We start from the raw sequence: 20,725 nt of genomic DNA on the forward strand, positions 1-20,725 counted from the left end.
TTCTTTCCTTTTTTTAACCTTAAAAGATGCTGAATAATCAACTCTTTGAGAATTTTCTTTGTGTAGTGGAGAATTTTATTTCTTCTATTGCAGCTGATGCTGGCCTGCATAAATAATCTTAGAAATTATTATCATATCTAAATAGTGAAAAGTAGGAAAATAAGTGCTGGGATGTTTATAAACATCTAGATTGTTAGGTTGGGTCACCCACTGATTTCAGTGACAGTGAGGTGTCTTAGTAAGTTTTCTTGTAGCCCTGTGTCTGCAGGCCTCTAAGTGTCTCTCTAGGCTTTGCCATTATTTAGATACTTCATAATGTGGGCAAGTGTAGGCAGGAAAATATATAGATAAATATAAATAAATAAAATGCTACTGCCAATGCCTCTAAATAGTGATGAAGTGATATTGCTCCTGAAGCTGCTGACCCTCGCCCCTCATTTGTGCTTTAGCTAGTTGTGTCTGTGCAGCAGATCTTTTCGTTGCCCAGGGGCTGTGCTGTCTGACAACTGCCAGTGCAGAGCAACATGGAAGGATGGTGGCTTTTGTAGGACACTGTCTGGCAGTGGTTATGTAGGGTTTCAGTTCTGTGCTTCCCTTCAGGACTGCTTACACAAAAACATTATAATATCTCCATACTGGCTTTTGTGAAAATAGGGGGAGCTATTGGATGCCTGTCTTTTGTCAGAAATGCTCTGAGGCTTGTGTGGCTGAAGAACCAGTGCTGAGACTCTGCAGTGGCTTGTGTGGCTTCTCTCTTGGGTAGCCTGTTGCATCATCGTGTACTGGAGTACACAGAGCTGGTGTCCCTGCTGAGGGACCATGGGCCCAGCTGGTTGTGTTGGACTGTGTGTGTGTGCTGGCAGATAAGGGCTGTCAAGGTGCTGGATTAAACCAGAATAGTACAATAATGAGACTATTGTCACTGAGATAATGTCACAGCTTGCAAATCCTGTTTAAGGAGAACTGGAAATGCTGAGTGCTGCAGAGAGAGCATGGGTAGTAAAAGCAATTCTTGCTTGCTACCCTGTCACCCAGGATAATGCTGTTAATGCTAGACAATTGTAGCAGAGTGGCAGTAATAGGGAAAGGCAAAGGAGCTTAGCAGGAGCAAGGAGTGGCCAGTGATCATGTAAGGGGAAGAAGGCCTGAGGAAAGCATGTGCTAGTTACTGGAAACCATTGTGGAGTATGAGTTATTACCAGAGTATCTTTTCTAATCAAAAACATTTTGGAACATGAAAATGCATGTTATAAAATGAAGGACAGTTTTCGTAATTTTCTTGGCAGTACTTTTTATGGCAGTGTCTTGAGGAAGATGTGATATTTGAACTGTGGTAATGAGCTTGAATATGAAATTTTATGCCATGGCAGCAAGCAATTAAAAAGCAATTCGTGTTGTTTTGTATTAGCGTCTCTGGCAGGGATATTTTTGTATTGTTGAAACTGTGTGAATCTTTGTGTTTTATGTTAGTATATGGTCAGCTCTCCTATAAAGTGAAGCTCTAGGTTGCAACAAAATAGTTCTTGTGGTGTTTTTGCCTTGTCCTTCACTGTGAAATGAATGCTAAAATACTATACAGTCATGAAACTCTGTAAAAACAGATTTCTGTAATTCAGAGTTTTTTCCCTAGGTTTTACCAAGGATCAGCAACCATAAATACATATAGGAAGGATGATACTTACTGTTGAAATAAGTTAACTTCATTATTTTTAGCTGTAGGAGTTAAAAATTGACTTATAATAATGCAGTTTGGATCAGGGGATTGATACATGGGAATTCTTTTTGAAGGATAGTGTTTTAGACAGCGTTTCCTTTTCTGCAGGAATGGTAACTTCTTATTTTCTTGCTATACTGTGTGTTTTTCCTCAGAAAGGGAGAAATCACATGATTGAGAAGGCAAAGAACCAGCTGAATTTTAATCTGAGTATCAGTCAGCTTCTCTAGTATAAACAGGTTGGCCAGCAGCTGTTACTGCTGATGGTAGGTTTTTCCTTATGTAGGTGACATCCTTCTGACATTGTTTTATGGAACAGAGAAAAGGGTTTTTAACTAACAAGCACCACTGTGGAGTTACCTGTGGCATTTCCTCAGCGTTGTGTATGTTTGTTTTTTGGAAGTCACTTGCCTGGCAAGATTTATAGGTAGTTAGGCAGTAGATCTGATAATTCTTTGAATTGGAAGTAACATTCCTGGAAAGGAGATACTCATGAATTCAGAGGAAGTACCAGGAAGTAAACACAGCATAGATCTCGTGATAGAATTAAGGAGGAGCCAGAGGTTTCTCTGGTATTATCAATGTCTTTTTGAAATATGAAAGTCCCTTTAATCACCCTAAAATACTGAAATTTATACTGCCCAAAAGTCTGTTCGATTCTTTAAAAAAAAAATCAATTGCAAGTGGCTAGTTACAGAAATGGGTTTCTTTTCTTAAAAAGGAAAACGCTGTGCATTCTTTGTTGTACATAGCAGCAAAGCATGGGCTGATTGACTAAAAATACCTCCTGAGAAGCTGAAGAGGAGGCCTGGAATCCCACGGTTTTGGTCACATTGCAGGGAGGGTTTTGGTCCGCTGCACACGAAGCAGCGGCGTAGCTGTTAGTGCACAGCAACGGTTAACGGGCTCCAGCAGAGCTGTCAGCATTGCTGCTCGCACCAGGCAGAGCTCAGGCAGTAAACAGAAAGCAGCCATGTCTGTTCTTCCTCTGCTAGGGGCAAGCTAAATAAAACACTAGGCTGATGGAGAGCAACGAAGCTGGTAAGAAACTTTAAACTCTTCAGGAAGTTGTTGATCTAAGAAAGAAACTCTGAAAATGTTTAAATGTTTAGGTAAATAGCTGTGTTTTCAAATCTTTCTGGAGAGAAGGAGCCTATTTGTAACTTGTTCAGCAGTGCTTCAAACTAAAAGAAATTGGCTGCATTACATTCTTATTCAGGAGTCTCTTTACTATAGTTAATCAAGAATGTTTGTATGAGTTCTCAACAACCTGATGTTTTTCTTAGAAAAAAACCAAACCAACCAAAAAAAAAAGCCCCAAACCCCTCAAAAATGTGAACTTCTGAATGCATTTTCTTCTAATTTACTGTTCTTAATAGGAACTGAGGAATGGACTCCTGATTTTTGCTGTAGTAGTTTATAAATAAGTTCAGGTTAAAGCATTGACTTTTACTACTCTTAGAAAAAATTGTATATTGTAGTAATTATTTTGTAAGCATTAGTATCCTAGAGGGCATTTTAAAGATGAGACCTCTGTGCTTTGTAACAGACTACTACAAGCTTCATCTGGTAGGTTGAAAATCAGTTCTTTGAAAGATGTTTTCATTCTCAGAGAACTTAAATGGCTTCTTGTAAACACAGAGGGTGTTATTTAAAATGTCAGTCACAGCAAGCTGTCTGGCATTAGGAGCTCCTCTGGGGGGAAAAAAACACAAGGGCAAGAAGCCGTAAACATTGTAGCTTTCTAAATGTATGTATACCTGAATGTTTTTCCCTCTAATGGGGCTTTGTGTTGCGATATGAATGTTGATGTATCATGGAAGAAATGAATATTACTCTCTCTTCCCTTCCAGACAATCGAAGGAAAGTAGAACCACCTCTTGGAGGTCATGATCCTCGAACTGCAGTTCAGTTAAGAAGCCTCAGCACTGTTTTAAAACGCCTCAAAGAAATCATGGAGGGGAAGAGCCAGGTACTTCTTTTGAAGGATTTGTAGGCCAAACCATCTAGAAAATTAACTCTTTACTGGGCTTTCCTGGGCTTTGTTTTCAGATACATCATGGGAATTTTTCTTTCTGGATGTTTGAAGGATGAGTGAATAAACTCAAAAGCATTGTGTGAATGCAGGGGAAACAATTTCATTTGATGCTGACTTTTGACTTGCCAGACATCTGTCGTACTGGGGGAGTGAATTATTGCATTTACTTGGCTTCTTGTGCTTGGACCAGATGCTTTCTTTTTAGACTCCTTCCCACCTATGTGTTACCCAGTCTACTGAAAAAGAACCACCCTGATACTTTTCTCCCTAGAAGGCTAACCATGGACAGTGAAACACGTTAACTGTCTCAAATAGTAATGAGAATTCTTGGAGTGCTTTAAATCTGCTACTTACTGTGGTACTGTTTGGTCAGCAATATTTGCTTGAAAGGCCTGCCCTGTTAATCAGTTTCAGTTTAGATAGAGTCTGGTGGTTGCTACTGACTTGCTAATTTCACCTCCATGCACTCAGTTGGACCATACCTTTAAGAAGAGGCTCTAGTTGAGGAAAGAATCCACAACTATTTATAAGTGAGGGTATAAATAGCTATGTCCGTGGGCAAGACATGAACAGGCAAAAGTACATTTCATTAGATTGGCAGAGGAAGAAAAAGGCTTTTGGTTTGATAGCTTGTATAGGTAGACTTTTAGTAAACTTACTTAGCTTCCAGTGCTATTCTACTTGTAAGAATAATCTTGCTTTGATAGAAAGGGCAGGATTTTTGAGAGTGAAGCAGAAGCCTTTCATCTCAGTAAGCAGGGCATTGAGTGTGCTCCTTACTAATATTTCAGTTTGTGGCAACTGCTGAAGGCCCTTGAGATTTTCAGATGTGTTCAAAGCTACTGGAGAAGTGCTGAAACAAATAGGATACAGCAGTAAATGAATATGACCAGGTTTTTTGGAAACAGTCTGTTAGTTGTCAGCGTGCTGACTGCTGTAAAAAAGATAATGCGTCACTGCCCTTGACTGCAGCCATGTTTTGCTTGAGTCACTTCAGACAACAGTTTGTTCCTGCTGTGGACTTGGCCTGTCTCTACAGGAAACCTCTTTACTTTTGTAGAAAGCTTGTGTCAGATTCTGGAAGGTGCTGTTCTAATGAGCCTCTGCTGCTAAGGTAGGCCAGACTTCAGTTCTGAACCCTCCCTCATGATAAGAACAGCCTGCAAGGAAGGCAGAGAGTTGGGAGGTGTCTCCAGCAGTGGCTGGTTGCTGGGTATAGTCACATACTAGCAGGGCACAGCACTGGTGTTTGGAACAGCCCCTCTCTATGTGGTAGATCCAGAGACCTGGCTTATCATGCAGAGCTGCAACAAAATCTGTTATATGGCATCCCCTGCAGCTTTGCAGCAGTTCCTTGGTGAAGCTCTTCACTGCAGCTTTCCCTGCTTGAAGCTGAGTGTTCATCTTAAAACGTTCTAGATTCTCTAAAACACTACACTGTCTTGAGCTGTCTTCAGCCTCTTTCTGTGCAGGTTTTCTTGGCTGAGGACAGCATGAAAGTGTTGTGTTGTTTATCATAACTGCTTTGGTCTCAAAATTGGTCTCGCAGCTGTGTCAAACTTTGTGAATATCCAAAAATCCCAATTTAAAATAAAACCCAATTTTTTTTATTTTTATTATGTGAAAACAAGAGCATGGATCACTTTTCTTTTGTGCGGTTACTCTCTTCTCTGATTGTTTTCAGAAAATACTTGCAGCAATTTCTCTTCCTAAGAAAAACCTGGAGTATTCAGTCCCTTTGAAAAGGCTTTTTGCCAGAACTGAACTCTAGCAGAACACAGCCAGGGCTGCCATGTGACCATTAGCAGTTGTCTCCATCCATGGCAGTTGCAGCTGGTGTGCTCGGAATCACAATTGAGTTTCTCTTGCTCTGTAGCTTCAACACCAAATGGAAGTTTTAACTCTGTTTTTAAGATGATATTTTTCCTGTGGCTGTGCTGTAAATTAATGTACCTTGTTGTCTGCTGATGGTCAATTTCAGTTTTCTTGATGTAGCAGTTAACCTGGAGTTTTGAAACAAGATCAGTCTGGGATGGGCTTTTACAAGTTTTTACTGAAGTGTTGAAGAATTTGATCAAATAATAAAACTTCTTACATGTATCTATAATCCTTTCAAAATATACCCCAATATTAGCTGTTGAAATGATCTTCCTGCAGTGGTAATTTCTGATAACTTGATTTACTCCTAGATAACAGCTTCAACTAATACGTGGTGGATTTTTTTTCTTTTCATTTTTATACTGTGCTAGTTGAGGACCTCTCATGTGCTGGGGGCAAATAAGAGGGGAGAGCAATCACTACTTCATATATTTATTTATTTTTGTCTTTTATCTGCATCATATGATAGTTTTATTCTGCTTTGCTTCCATCTTGGATCCAGGAGGCAAAGTCCTACTGGATTTATTCTTAGCTCAGAACTCTCAGCCTTCTGCCTCTCTGTAAAATCATATGAAAAATCCTTTGTGTGCTTTAATGCAAGGATGTGTATACATATGCACGGATAGACGGATATAGGAGTATGTGAAATTTGCTTTTCCAAGAGTCATTAAACTAAACATGCTTTCTTATTTACAAAAGAAAAAGCTTTTATCTGCTGTCTTCTCTTGTAGGACAGTGACTTGAAGCAGTACTGGATGCCTGACAGTCAGTGCAAAGAATGTTATGACTGTAGCGAGAAATTCACCACCTTCCGGAGGAGGCACCACTGTCGTCTTTGTGGGCAGATCTTTTGCAGTCGATGCTGCAATCAGGAAATCCCTGGAAAATTCATGGGCTATACAGGTAGAGTTTATTTACTGAGAAACAGAACAGTCTCTGTGTGCTCAGCGCTGTTTGATTTACTGCATTTGAGATCTTGGCATCTTCTAGAAAATGCTGTACACGACTGTAGTGGGCTTGAAAATAAGGAAAAAGAATCACAGGACCTAATTCTACCAGTTTCTCTGTGCAAGATGGTGGATTATGCCATGCCTGCTAATTTTTATCACACTAAAAAACAAACGTGGTCACTATTGAACAAGGGTTTGCAGTACAAAAAAATGCGCTCAAGGAAAAGCTGCTCTCAGTAACAGTAGTTTTAAAGTATGAGCCACATATTTTAATTGAGGGTGAGGGGCATATTTCAAATACCAGTTACCAAATTCTAGACATCAGCTGGCGTGTCATATCCGACTGGCTATTTTTCTGCTGTCATTTCAGTGGGTACGTGTGTTCTCCCTCCCTCCCTCCCTCTTCCTCTCTTTTTGTCTCTTCTCTCTCTCCTCTTTCACTGATCTTGTGTTAGGCATCATTTGCCTTGGAAAAATTCCCGGAGTGTGTAGTTATCCAGGGTTTTGCCCTTTAAGAGAGTATGAGAATTAGACTTGCAAAGAGGTTTTGAAACAGAAAATCCTTCTGTTTCCACCATTATACACCTCTGATCCTGTAGCAAGAGAGTATTATTTGTTCCTGTTTGCTTACGCTCTCTGGTTCCCTTTTCCATAGGGGATCTCCGAGCCTGCACTTACTGCCGTAAAATAGCCTTAAGCTACGCACACTCCACAGACAGTAACTCCATTGGAGAGGACCTGAGTGCCCTGTCGGATTCTGCGTGTTCTGTGTCCGTGCTGGACCCCGGCGAGCCGCGCACCCCGGTTGGGAGTCGCAAAGCCAGCCGCAACATCTTCCTGGAGGAGGATCTCACCTGGCAAAGGTAAAGTCAATGGCTTCATGCTCAGCTCCAGAATCTCAACTGTTCCCAGGCTGATAGCTACCTAGACAAAAGCTGGTGGTTTCCACCTAGGAACATTACATTCCAGCTCCTGTAAAAAGAATCTAATCCTGTGCTTGCTTGTCATATTCTTCTCTTCAAGCTGAAATGTGGAAACATTTCTAGTGAAGTTTTAAATTATTTGCAGTTCTTCCTTTAATGTACTGGATCAGTGATTCTGTACCGGTGACGGAGCAGGCTTTTGTCTTCAGAGTTTAAAAGAAGAACAAAAATCATGCCTTCTAACCACAAATGTTGAGAGACAATCAACGCAACATTGGTGCTTTACCTTTCAGGTTTTGAATTGGTCAGGAGAACTGTAAGAAGTGCTCTCTGTGTAGGTAAAAGAGTAGGGATGGAAGTACCCGCCTGTTTCAGATGAAGTGGAATTGAAAGGACAGCTGTAAAGGTTCTCTAATCTCCTTTCAAAGTATGTTTATTCCTATTGCTCTTAAATGAGAGGATCTTTATTTTCGGACCCTGAGTAAAAGAACACTGTACTTCTCAAGTGCTATGCAAGTTATTTTTGTAATACCTGGGTTTAATTTAGTGCTGTGGGGAAGAGGAAATAATCAGGTGTGGTATTTGTGCTCATTTCCCTAAAACAGTAGAACAAGCAGATGTGAAACTACTGAGGAGGTCTTGAGTCAGAGCCTTTGTTTAACTGAGTGGTAGTGCTAGTGACACGTGCCCCATAGCAGCTCTTCTGATGGTATTTAAAAAAACCTGTCAAACCATTTTCTATCTTCAAAAAATGCCCTGCATCTTGCCTTGCATGTTGCTTTTCAGAATATGATGCTCCTACCTGGAAGCATTTAAATGATCAGCTTTAGGCCTAAATAGAGGAAAGTCCTTCTGGTTTAATGTTATGGTCATTTAAAGTGGTAATGTAACAATGCATGGGATAAATACTACCAAATTATGAGTTGGGGAATAAGTAAGTGTTCTCAGAATCTTCTCATCAAATATGCAAAATACTGAAGGTATTTTTACTTTTGTCTTTGCATGTGTTACTAGTATCTTTATAATGACCATTCAGCAGCCTGTAGACATGAACATGTAAAGAAAGAATTTATATCTTTATTTGGTGCAGCTCGTAGCACTCAAAATAATTCCTGTTTTTGAAAGGCTCATAACTCTATACTGGAACACAGTCTTTTTGGGAGACACCGAGTAACTGTGGGTCTCTTATGTGTGAGAGGAAGAGAGATTTGGGATTAGGTGGTTTATTGTTGCTTTAGCAGGATTAACATTTTCTTCAGGGCTTGTTACACTTTGCAGTGCATTACAGTGCTTTTCTTAAATACTGTTTGGTAAGTTCCTGATTGACCTTAAGAGATTTAAATTCAAGATACTGAATTTAAATGGTGCCACAATGGGAATTGGCCACTCACAACTTCATAATGGAGCAGTGGTTGTGTTCTGATAGTGGCTTCTGCATGAGAAGTAGTTTGTTTTAAAAGAAGACTTAGTATTTGTCTCTTTCCAAAATAATGTAACTGAGATAAGATGCGGCAAAGCAGCGAGAAAAGCATTTAGGGAGACTGATCCTGCATGTACTTGTATGATGTCACTCTGCTCCTCAAACAGTTGGAGCACAGAGTTCCTGCTTTAACTAATTTGAAGGGCCATCTCCTTTAAAAGTGAAGGAGTGGTGTACTCAGGGTAAGTGCAGCTACTCAGGCCAAGTTGCATCACTTGCAGTTTCTCATGGAGAGCATTTGCCACATGAGGAGCATTTATTGTGCTAGAGCACAGCAGGGTGGCTCTATCAGTTGGCTTGTAGTGCCTTAGATCTGACACAGTTTTGCCAATAGGAATTTCTGTCCATGGTGCTCCAACATCTGCTGTGATCTAACTTCCTCCTGGGGTGGGAAGAGAAGGAGGGCAAAGGTGATCAGGATCAGGTTAAACAGTTACAGAAGGTTGTCAGGCTATCTTGGCAAAAGCTGTCTAGCAGTAGCTATGGATAGCATTCCTTGGATTGCGGAGATGGTATGCTGGGGAGATGGAGTCAATGTGTCTACCACCGAAGCATCTAATAGCAGCTTGTAGGAAAGGAAGATGTGTAAGAAAGAGAAATAGGGGAAGCAGGTAGGAAAGCAGGGTAAGACAAGAAGTAAGAATAGTCTGTATTGTTCAAGAGTTGAGTTTGGAAGAAGACAGGAGCACTGTCTTCCAGATGCCTTTGGCCTACAGCTGGGGAAAGCTCTCCCTGTTCCCCCATTGGTTTTACAATCATGGGTGTGAGTGAGAGGTAACATGACAATTAACTGTACTTTAATTACAGATGTTCTGACACATTGGATGTTGCAAATATCTCAAACATCTCTGTCATGCTCCTTTTCCTGCAGTTTGATTCACCCAGACTCCTCAGCTACCACGTTGTCTGCACGCCTTGGGTCTGTCCAGGAGGATGCAGGGAAGTCACCAGCTAGAAACAGGTAAACTATGAATTTCTGAGTATTTTCTGTTCTGGATGCACTCCTAGCACACTTGTTGCTGTAGAGCCTGTGTTTCCAGGCTCATTTTTACTGAAAGTGCTGTTTCATGTCTGAAATGAGACATCTCACTGCCCATATGGAGTGGTAAGGTAGGACCGTTTGTTTACATATTCATGTTAACAAATGTACTACTTTTGAGGACCTGTAGTTTGCTGCTGACTTGGTCAAGCAGAAGTGGTGGTGAAGAGGACAGGAGGGTAAAGAAGTGGCTAAGAAAAGTACAGTTCTGAGGAAGGAGAAGAAAAGGGACTAGCACGTACTTGGTGATGGGAGACAAAAAGACACTCAGGTCATGGAGGAGTAGAGGTGTAGTTTTTGTTTATTTGTTTTTGTGTGTGTCCCCATCTGCTTCCTTTGCTCTTCCATTAAGGGTAATCTTGTTTAGATTACCAGGCCTCCTCAGGCTAAAATCCCTTCACAGATCTTTATGCAGGAGTGCTGGGATGATCTTGAAAGTGTTCATGAGAGCTTTGTCATTTGTGAGTACTTGAGCTTAATCCCACTAAATAGGCTGGTATTAGTAGCACGAGTACCTCCCACTTCACAGTGCTTCTACTGTGGTGCTGGTTATGTGCTTCCCTTATGGTTAAATTAAGGAAATGAAGGTAAGGCAGGGAGGTGAGCAGTGCAAAAATAATCCCGATTTCAAAACTGTAGTCCAGGGGCATTCAGAGATTACTCTGTATTGGTTTTAGAGGAATACAGAATGTTTAGCAGTTTGGAGGGATCTGGCAGGACCAGTGAAGACAAGGGAAGTCGGCTGAGAAGTATACTGGGTGTGCCTTTTGGAAAGTGGACTGCTTGGAGCCTTTATCTTCTGGGTGATGGGCATGGTTAGGAGGAGGTGCACACTGACTGTACATCTGAGACCCAAAGATCTCACCTGGGGGAGTAAAATACTGGTGAATAAGCAAGTACCAAAAATCAGTTCTGGGCAAACATGGCAAGGAGTCCCGAATTAGAAGTTCAATGCTAAATAACTGCTGTGACGTCAAGAAATGTCTGAAACCTTCCTGTTTGAATGTACCTCTGTTTTAAAAGGCTTTTGCTGTTTGCTCTAACATGCAGTAGTAGGATGGCTCTAATCTTGGTCTGGCAGGCCCAGATTGCTTATTCAAGTTAAATTTTAATTCTCTGGCTGTTCATGGCCTCTCCAAAAGTACTTGTTTGTTTGGACACATGTAATGATGAGGTATAATATATCTCTGTTAAAAATTTTGAACCTTTGGAAAACAAGCTGTCGTCTTTGGGTTAAGTTGTGTTAGCCTTTAGATCTTCTCAAAGCGGCTGTAGCCATTTCTCTGAGAGAAGCTTGACTATTCTTCTTTCTAGAGGAGATGAAGCAGAAAAGATGCAGGTTGAGTGCATTTACATGCAGGTAACAGAAGTTACATATTGCTATTTGTTTTCCCTGTGAGTGGGAAAACTGTTGTTTGTTCTCAGTCTTGGTTTTTATGGGGAAGGAAAATCCCAGCAGAACAGACAAATATTGTAAGCAGGGTTCAAACTGCTCCCTTGCAGATCCTTTTTAAGGGATAAGTATTTTCATTGTAAAATCTCCCTCTCTGTTTTTCAAAAAGATATATATATAATAAAGGCCCAGATATAATTGTTGATGGTAAAGATACAGATGTACAATCTCACTGTTCTAACTTGCTTACATCCAAAAAAAAAAATCCCTGCTGCTTATAGGTATGTGGCACAGTTACACAGCTGTTGCAAAACAACTGGGTGGAGAGCTTAGTTATGGATTTCCATGTTAGCCTCATCTTGTGCATTAGGATGCTTTCTCATAAGCTGTGGTATAAAAACTGAAATAGGGTGGCATTGCTTTTTCATGCCTAGGCTGAGCCACATCATCCATGAAGAATTTTTGGGAATAATTATAGTATCTCTGTTAGCCAGTTAGCAAGCTCTCTGAAGTTATCAAAGTTTCATTCCAAAGGCTAGAGGCTGGCAACTGTTTTCATGAGATGGGTGCAAGCCTCTTCAGTCAGTTCAGGGCTGGCATTTTGAGTTTTCCTGTTGACATATGCAGAAATGTTTCCCATCCTCACTCCTTAGAGTGCTGTTAGCACTGATAGCTTATACCGCAATTGCTGCTGTGTGATGAGAAGTTGCACTCTGGTTATTCAGTCTCAGGTCTAGTTGTGGGTTAATGGAGCAGAAGGTATCTGGAACTTGTATTTGCATTTGTAACTTCGCAATGATGGTTGCAAAATGGTGTATTTGTGCTGGAGTGCATAGCCAAGATTTCCTAACAGCAGGGCCGAGATAAGGGGGATGCTCCATATCACAGTACAAGGAGGATTGCCGGCTGCAGTGACCTCCAGCTTCAGGAAATGGTTTAGCCGCTCTGGGGAACAAGTGCTCAAACTTCACACTCTGCAAGCTTTCAGGCATGTGTTTGAGAGCTGAGGACAAGGGATTTTAAATGGGATATGGAGAGGAGGAAATCGCAGTGGTCTGGGTGTTGGCCTCCCTTGCTGACGTTTGTCTCCAAACTGCTGGGGCTTCTAATGACCCAACATCCCATCTCTTCCCCAATCTATTTAAGTACAGAAATGTATGAATTGGTGTGCCTAAACTTAGTTCCAACTGCTTCATACAGGATCTTTATAGAAGTTTATGCTTACCTTAGGAGTTTAAAAGCAGTGCTCTTGCTTCCTAGAGAGCCCTTCTTCTGTTTTGATCAAGCATTCTGTAATGACAAGAGTAAACAGCGTCCCAGGCTTGAGCTGGTTTTTAGTACGCTATAAGATAAAGGCGTGCCCTGGTGAAGCACCACATGATGAATACTTAGACTTCAATGGTTTCTGTTCTCCTGCAGGTCAGCCAGCATCACTAACCTGTCTCTGGACCGGTCAGGGTCTCCCATGGTGCCTGCCTACGAGACTTCGGTCAGCCCCCAGGCCACTCGCACTCATATGAAGGCAGAGACCAGCGAGGATGAGCGCAAAATCCTTCTGGTACCTTTCATGCTTCTTTGCCTTGCTCTGTGAAGACAGTGAAGTTTGCCTTCTTTATGTCATGCAGCAGGAGTATTTTGCTGCCTTTTAAAGCTCTTCTCTAAGCACTCTTACCTGGACCTCTCCTCCAGGGGGAGCAGAGATGGAGAATATTGATGCTGCTTTGGACATTACTATCTTCCTGAAATAAGTCATAGTTTCATGGGGTTTTTCATACAAATGTTACAGTTTTAGTCTTGCTAAGTGTGGAGTTGGTGTATGGTGGCTCTGTGTTAAACCTTTTGTGGTTGCAGCTGTGCAGTGACCTGTTTTTGTGTTTCTTCAAGTTGAGATTTTCTCTTTCATAGGCCATGTAATCATGAGCTTTAAATGGTTGCTTTGAAACAGTTACACCATGATGAATAAATTAAGGCCCTTTTAGCTTCTTGGGCCAAAACATAACTTGGCCCCTACCTTTGTTTGTAAAATAAGTAAAATATTTTGTAGAATGTAGTATTGATACACTTTTTAAAAGAAAAGTCAATATGCAACAGTGTTCTGTGTAATCCTATAATTGCTTCCCCCCAGAGGCAACGTTGTAGGTTGCAGTTACTGTATAAATTTCTAAACAGTAAAAAACTGTTTCTTTGAGGGAAGGAAAGGGAAGTGTTTCCAACCGAGATTGGATTTCCAAAGAAGTTGCAGAGAAGGGAAGGCAATGTTTTTCACACATTAAAAGATTCAAGATTGCACCTCATTACCACTTTAAAATCGGGCTCATTCTGTGTTACCAGGTTCTGCCTGCTGTCAGCAGTATGCATTCAAGTGTGCCTGAGGGTGTAGAAACACTAACTCCTGTTTAGTTGCAAAACTCCTTTCCGAGTTGCTCTGTAAATGGATAACCACCTGAAGGAGAAACATGTTTAAGGCACGTCTTTATACCACACTGCTTCATGCATGTATGTTAATGCAGGAAAAAGGAAATTCAAACCTCTGTGAATGCAACTCGAAGCAAGATGTTCAAGTCCTGGTGCTCTTTGCCTTCACATTGTTTAATTTTTTGTCCATTTTCTTTCTTGAGGAGGAAGAGGACTGGTACTATTTTGTTCATGTAAGAGCAGAAGACAGTGTCAATTAATGAAGGATTCCTACTGTTTGTTTAATACCCTTACTGTGTGGAGTTGACCCTTTGTCAGGAGTTAATTTAAAGCTTAACCTAGTCCATTCAGAAGACTAATGAACTTTGTTCATGAAATAAAGATAGGGGAGGTTGTACATACATTGGGATAAAGCACATACTTCAGTGACCTAGAGGTCAAAATCCTTGAGTTGGTAGGATTTGCTTTGTTCTGCCAATTTCTTCAGTTTACAGTACTTACCAGTTCATGACAGCTGAATTGTGGAGACTCCAGTTGCATCAAATTGTGTAATCCGATCATGTTCTGGTACTGATCCATTTGACTCCATATCTAGTATGGAAGGGGAGCTGCTGGCATTGGTTTTAGGGTAGTACCCAGGACAGCCACTGCTGGAACTGAAAGCAGAAAGCCAGTCCAGTAATAAAAGCAGAGCATAACTCCTGGGCCTCAGGGTGCTCTTTAGAAAGTGCAGGAATGTGGGTCTGACAGTTAACTGGAAAGCCGAAACCAGTTAAAATTTAATTAAAGTTCTGTTACACAAAAATAGAACAAATGAGGCATTTGAGAAAGTGAGCTGCAGCATCTTTTCTCCAAACCTTTGGGTGGTGTGCTGCTTGGTCAAAATGATCCCAGTTTGGACCTGCAATAATGGCTTGTGCTGTGCTAAGTGAGGACACATACGGGGAGGCAAAAATGTCTAGGTGCAGAGAGACAGCTCAGTTTGGATGGAGCACAGCCTACAGAAGAGTTGGCACACATGTTTAGCAGGTTACAAAATAAGTTCTAGGTATAGACTGAAGTGTTCTAAGTGGTGAGGGGAAGAGATTCACCGATTCAAAAATGGTTAATTGAATTGGGAGGAATACACAGGTTTTTTCTTAGTGGCCAAAGCCAACAGTGCCTAAAAAAACTTCCAAATGGACAATACAAAGCCAGATCCTCAATAAGAGATAGTATCCTAGCAGTGGACATTGCTGTGTACTTGCTTTATATCTGGTCTTGATATTGGACTAATATGTTCACAATGCTGGGGTTGAGCACAGATAATACGGAAAAACTTTTCTAAGGATGATGTCCTCTATGTTTGCTTACACCTCCTGATTTTAAGAATAGGGTGCAAGAGGGCAGTAGTGGGGACATAAGTATTTTGCAGGCAGTACAAAATGTTTCCTCATTAAAACCCCCTTATGTCTAAGGGTACCCACTTTGTTTTTTAAATTGTTCTCAACTGGATATAAATGGAAGGAAATAAAGCGCTGATTTTATATCTGTTTGCTATTTCTGTTTGCACCTTTGCATAGGTTACGCAGAATGGCTTAGATTCTGTGCCCATTTATGGAGGGCTTTTGATCTAGAAGCTGTTGTGAAGGCCTGGGTTGATGCCCTTGGAACCAGTGCTGAGATTAGGCTGTTAATTAACTTGTACATCTCCCTGTCCAGGACTCAGTCCAACTGAAAGATCTGTGGAAGAAAATCTGCCATCATAACAGTGGTATGGAATTTCAAGACCATCGCTACTGGCTGCGGACGCATCCCAACTGCATTGTGGGAAAAGAGCTGGTCAACTGGCTCATGAGAAATGGGCACATAACCACGAGGTAACCCTGGTGCTTTAGGACAGCAGGTGTCCTCTGTCTGTATGAGAGAAGGTTGTGAGTTTGAGCTGATATAGGGTACCTTGGACTGCAGAGATAGGCCCCTTTGCAGGGAGATGAGAGAGAAAATTCAAATCTCCTCTTTACTGCCTACCGGAGCAGGTTGCATTCTGACTCCATGTGCCCCAAAAGAACAGGGCACTGGAGGCTGTCTGGTTTGGAAGCCAGTATGGGAGGTAGCTTATGGGACAAGTATCACTCACTTGGAGAACGGTGCGTGTATTACAAAATTGTCCAAAAGTGTTCACTGGTACTCCAAAGAGCAAATTTGCCTCTGAGATCAGAGATCTCTCATAGCGTTTGATAGCTAAATTTTCAGTGGAGCTGGCAGACTTTTAACCATGTAGGTGAATATAAACAATCCTGTGTATTTAATTATGTGAAAATGAGATGAAACTGATATGGTTCTTAAGTGCAGAGCAACAGTCCTCCCTCAGAGATGATCAGTATACGTAACTAAAGTTAACAATATTGGAAGAGCACAAACAACGTGCCTTAATCAGATGTTGGGTACCTCAGCTGAGTTCAGGCAGTCTTTGTTTAGCTCCATGTGTGAATTAGTACTGTTAGTACTGCCTCACCACAGTATTATAAATAGTGTCTGTGTAAACATGGGAATGGAATACTGATAGGTCAATTAGTACGTAGCAAATGACTCTTCTCTTTTGAAGTGTGCTTGTATCATAAACCATATGTGTTTAGAGCGAAACATAGAAAACCATCTCTATTCTTTACTTCCAGGGTCCAGGCCATTGCAATAGGACAGGCACTGGTTGATGGACGTTGGCTGGAATGTGTCAGTCATCATGATCAGCTCTTCAGAGATGAGTATGCTCTCTACAGACCTTTGCAGGTAAAAGGAGTGGGAAAGCTGAAAGATGGGGTTCCTCTTGTATTTGGCTGTTGACTAGAATCTGTTCTAATCCTGTTCTCAACAGTTGTAGTATGTTTTCTAAATCAGGTCTTCTGTACAGGAAATAGCGGGCCAGGTCTTTTTCCATAGTGAGTTGAAGCCTGAGGAAGTTTCATTTGCCCAGAAAGCTTTGGGGCTGTCCTCTCTGGAGAATGAGTTGTTACATGTGGGGCTGCCTAAAGTGAAGGAAAGGGTCTTCAGCGCCAGGCCTCTTATAGTGGACATCTTCCACAGAGGCCTCAAGATAGCACAGTCTGTGCTTGCGGCAGCTATGTTGTCTATGTGCAGAATTTAGAATCTGTGTGCACGTGATGGTGATGGAGACACAGTGGTGATCTTCTGTTTCAAAGTTCCTTTAAAAAAATTCCAAATGGATATGTTGTAGATATATTGTATTGGTAACCTTCTTCTGATCTTCAGTGATGCATTAATAATGAATTCAGTACCTTAGCCTTATGATTCAAGTTTGGGATGGGGTCTTTTTCATACCTCCCAAACAGGACTAGTTATCTTAGGGGAGGCAGGAACTAGTGACCAGAGATTCTGTCCTACTGTACTTCACTGGAGTCAAACTTGCTGAGGGGTAAGAGCAGTCTGGCCTGAGAGATTGTATTTGGCTTCTTAGTTTGAATGAGATATCTCTGTAGCCTCTCTTAAGTGAAAGCATTCAGTTCAGAGCCTTTCATGTTCTTCAGCTTCTTACAATGAAAGAATGGCTTAGCTGTCCCATGGGCTTCAGACAGAAAGCTTGTAGCCGATAGGGTTTGTCTTCCTCATTAATTTCAGTCATATGGACACAGTCATATGGCTTCGCTTGAGATTGCTCTGGGCTTCATCTGATATCTCAGCTAGTCAGCTGTCTCAGTGTCCTGGTAAAATCTTGCCCTTAACTAGAAAGTCCTTATGCATCCCAATTTGTAAGGTGCTTATGTTATATGTTTAAAGTCAGTTCTTGTTCTCATCAGCTGGAAGCACTGTCTGATCTCAATTCTTCTGGGCAAGAGTCTGGAGAAATAGTGGTGTTGACTCCTTTGCTTGCTGCACTCACTGCAGCCAGAGGCGTGGTAGTGGTAACTTTGTTTTGAGGTGCTTGGGGGAATCAGGAAGGCTGATGAAATTACTTAGGTAGTCTCCAGGTTCCCTGGCAATCTGGCCAGTCTTTGCTTTGACACGGTAGGCCCAGCTAGAGCCCATTTTGGATTGAAACTCTTGGGGCTACATTGGTCAGGTAAAGAATTGCTCCAGTAACTTAGAATTAGGCTCCACCAAAAGCTGCCTGTGTTGGTTTCTAACCAACACAAAGGATAAGGCTTGTCACTCACCTTGGCTGGAGACAACAGTCTTTCAAAGCTGCTTAACTGGATGTGATGGCAGAAAATGTGCAGTATAATAAACTTGTCCTTTAGTGCCACTTAGTCACAATTTGTTTAGAAGCAGAGTGTAGGCAGAGACTAAACATCTGGGAATTGTAAAGAAGTACTTGTTTCTTGTCACAGAGAATTCCTACTTTATACCAAAGGGGGTAACTCTATGACTAACTCGGCTCAGCCCACTCAGAGTATCCTCTGATTTTTAAAATGCCTGACCTGCATTTGTGGTAGGCTGCTTAATATTTCAGCAGAGCTGCACTTTACTAACTTTTTTCCCTTCCTTGTCTTCCAGAGCACAGAGTTCTCAGAAACCCCATCTCCAGACAGTGACTCTGTGAACTCTGTAGAGGGCCACTCCGAGCCATCCTGGTTCAAAGACATCAAGTTTGATGACAGTGACACAGAGCAGATTGCTGATGAAGGGGAAGACAACTCAGCCAGTAAGTTTCACAGTTTCACCTGAGTCTTGTTCTCACTCTGCCTTCTCCCCTGTTGTCCCCAGTCCTTCAGGACTTAGCAGTTTAACCATGTCTTGCTTTATTTGTGTGTGTTTCTGTGTGTGCGCTTGGGGCCGTAAGGATCTAAGAAAGCTATAGCCTGTCTAGTCCCCCACTTTCTCACAATGGATACAGTATTTTGAATTTAGTGGAACTGGTAAAACTTCATATTTCTAATGAAGGAGAAGCATGTAAATTGCTGCCTTCTGTTTCTCAGGCAGACTTCTGCTTGATTTGGGCCCTATAGTAGTGCACTAAAGAATGTCTGGTATGTCAGCATGGCCACATGAAGACAAGATTAGAACTATGAAAATACTGTATTCCTGTATTATTGCACACTAGTCTTTATGTATTAAAGACAATTTTTCTCCTCTCTGGTACCTTCATAATACCCATTTGAACCCTTCTCCTCCCTGTATCTTCCCCCTCACCCAACACTAAAAGACTCCGCCAGCCCTAGCAAGCGCACTTCAGTCAGCAGCTTCCAGTCCACAATGGACAGTGATTCTGCCGCCTCCATCAGCCTGAACGTGGAGCTGGACAACGTGAACTTCCATATCAAGAAGCACTCCAAGTACCCACATGTGCCCCCTCACCCTGCCGACCAAAAAGGTACGAGGTAGTCACCAGCTGGAGTTGCACATGATGGAGAGCTGGCCCTAATACTACTGACTTATTTGGACACTGCTTACATAGCTGTCTTACAGAGGGAAAAATATGATATTTAACTGGCACTTGCTTGCAGTTTCAATGTGCTCACCTCTGAGGAGGCTCAATAGACCTGTTGAAATGCCTTCTCTGCAGAGTGTGTAACTTCCCCTGTGACTTTCTCTTTGCCGTTGTAGCAAAGTCTCTTGCCCAGGCATAATAAACATATCCACATATGTGTTCTGGATAACTGGGGTGGAAAAATAATCCACACGTAAACCAGTTTGATACTTGACTCTACAGCTGGAGATGGAACTTAAAAAAGCAAGCAAGAAATAAAACCCCAGAGAACAAAAGAACAGGATCTTAACTTGGAAGAGTTTTGTGATGACTTAAAATTGTACCTTAATATGCTTACATTTTACAGAAGAATCTTACTGATAAGCAGTAAGGCCTAACTTAGTCCATGTACATAGCATTTCTTCAAAAGAGATCATCCACTCGAGTAGGAAGAAATCAAATACTTGGTGTTGAAGACTGCTTTTGAAAGGAGTTTCCCCAAAGAAGTACTGAACTGAAAGACTCTATAAGCAACATCCTTATGGAAGAAATAATGTGCCTGCCTGTTGACAACTGCGTTCTCTAAATGTTTCAAGGGCTGTCTGAAACTGGGGCTTGCCACTGGCTTGGGTCTAGTGTATTTTAGTTGCTTTACACGTTGGGTAGTAGTTGATGTCTGTGCTCTGCTTCCTTATATAAGATTATATCAGCTTTGTAGACTTGTATCTTTGGTGGCTTCTAAGTAGTTTCTTAATTATTGTTTCGCCCCACCCTTTCAGTGTTCCTGACTTTAAAAGATGATCCAGTGTTAAATAATTTGTACTTCTAATTAATTCGTTCTGCTATAAAGTCTTGCAGATCTCTTGTGTGGCTGTGAATCAGAATGGAACAGCAGGCTTGCATACAGATTGCATATTCTGAAACTGAAATGGCCTCTGAAGACAATGAGGGAGGAAGTGGTCACAGCTGACTTTCCAAGTGTGCTAGGCACATGGGGCAGAATAAGACAAATTAGGGGGAACATTTATTGATGCCTACTGTAGCCACCTTTTGTTACTTGCTAAAAATATGCCTAGAAGGAAGGAAATCTAATTGCTTATTTTCCCCCAAAGAGAGAATCAGAAGAATTTAAGAAGTTTGAGTTAATGTCAGATGATCCAAAATTGAGAATGGGTTGTGAGCATTACTGATACCAGCACATTATTTGTTCCTTTCAATTTGTTTCCTGCTGATGCCCTGGTCCAATGAAAAGCTGATGCATCTACAGGGAAGAAAAGCTGAGGAGAGGGAGATATACCAATAAATTCCTTTTAGGAAGGAGGGGTGCTGGATTAAGTGAGCTTGAAACAGGCCCAGGTGTGCTGCAGTATCCAATGAATTTACAGCTGTAGCAGATTTATTTTTACTGGTGTGTGATGGCAGTAAAGCAGGAAGTAGTCAGTTTGGCTTTGCCAAATGTTAAAGGAGTTGGAGGGCGTTCAGACATATTTC

The 20,725-nt window shown here is 41.5% G+C and overlaps 1 protein-coding gene across 6 annotated transcripts in view; it reads left to right on the forward strand.

The window, feature by feature from the left end:
* PIKFYVE (phosphoinositide kinase, FYVE-type zinc finger containing) overlaps positions 1 to 20,725 on the forward strand; it is a 60,417-nt gene that overhangs the window by 6,572 nt on the left and 33,120 nt on the right. For 4 of the 6 annotated variants that reach the window (XM_066189791.1, XM_066189792.1, XM_066189793.1 and 1 more), the window contains exons 4-12: positions 3,568 to 3,686; positions 6,362 to 6,533; positions 7,236 to 7,443; positions 9,855 to 9,944; positions 12,835 to 12,973; positions 15,532 to 15,689; positions 16,488 to 16,599; positions 18,322 to 18,469; positions 18,971 to 19,138. In XM_066189791.1, coding sequence (XP_066045888.1) covers positions 3,568 to 3,686; positions 6,362 to 6,533; positions 7,236 to 7,443; positions 9,855 to 9,944; positions 12,835 to 12,973; positions 15,532 to 15,689; positions 16,488 to 16,599; positions 18,322 to 18,469; positions 18,971 to 19,138 — 1,314 coding nt within the window. Of the gene's footprint in view, positions 1 to 2,670; positions 2,756 to 3,567; positions 3,687 to 6,361; positions 6,534 to 7,235; positions 7,444 to 9,854; positions 9,945 to 12,834; positions 12,974 to 15,531; positions 15,690 to 16,487; positions 16,600 to 18,321; positions 18,470 to 18,970; positions 19,139 to 20,725 lie in introns of those variants that run through there. The other 2 variants (XM_066189795.1, XM_066189794.1) reach the window with 2 other exon arrangements.

Source organism: Chamaea fasciata, unplaced genomic scaffold (assembly GCF_029207755.1).
Source record: "Chamaea fasciata isolate MVZ Bird 193981 ecotype frontalis unplaced genomic scaffold, bChaFas1.0.hap1 SCAF_8, whole genome shotgun sequence".
Taxonomy (NCBI): Eukaryota; Metazoa; Chordata; class Aves; order Passeriformes; family Sylviidae; genus Chamaea; species Chamaea fasciata.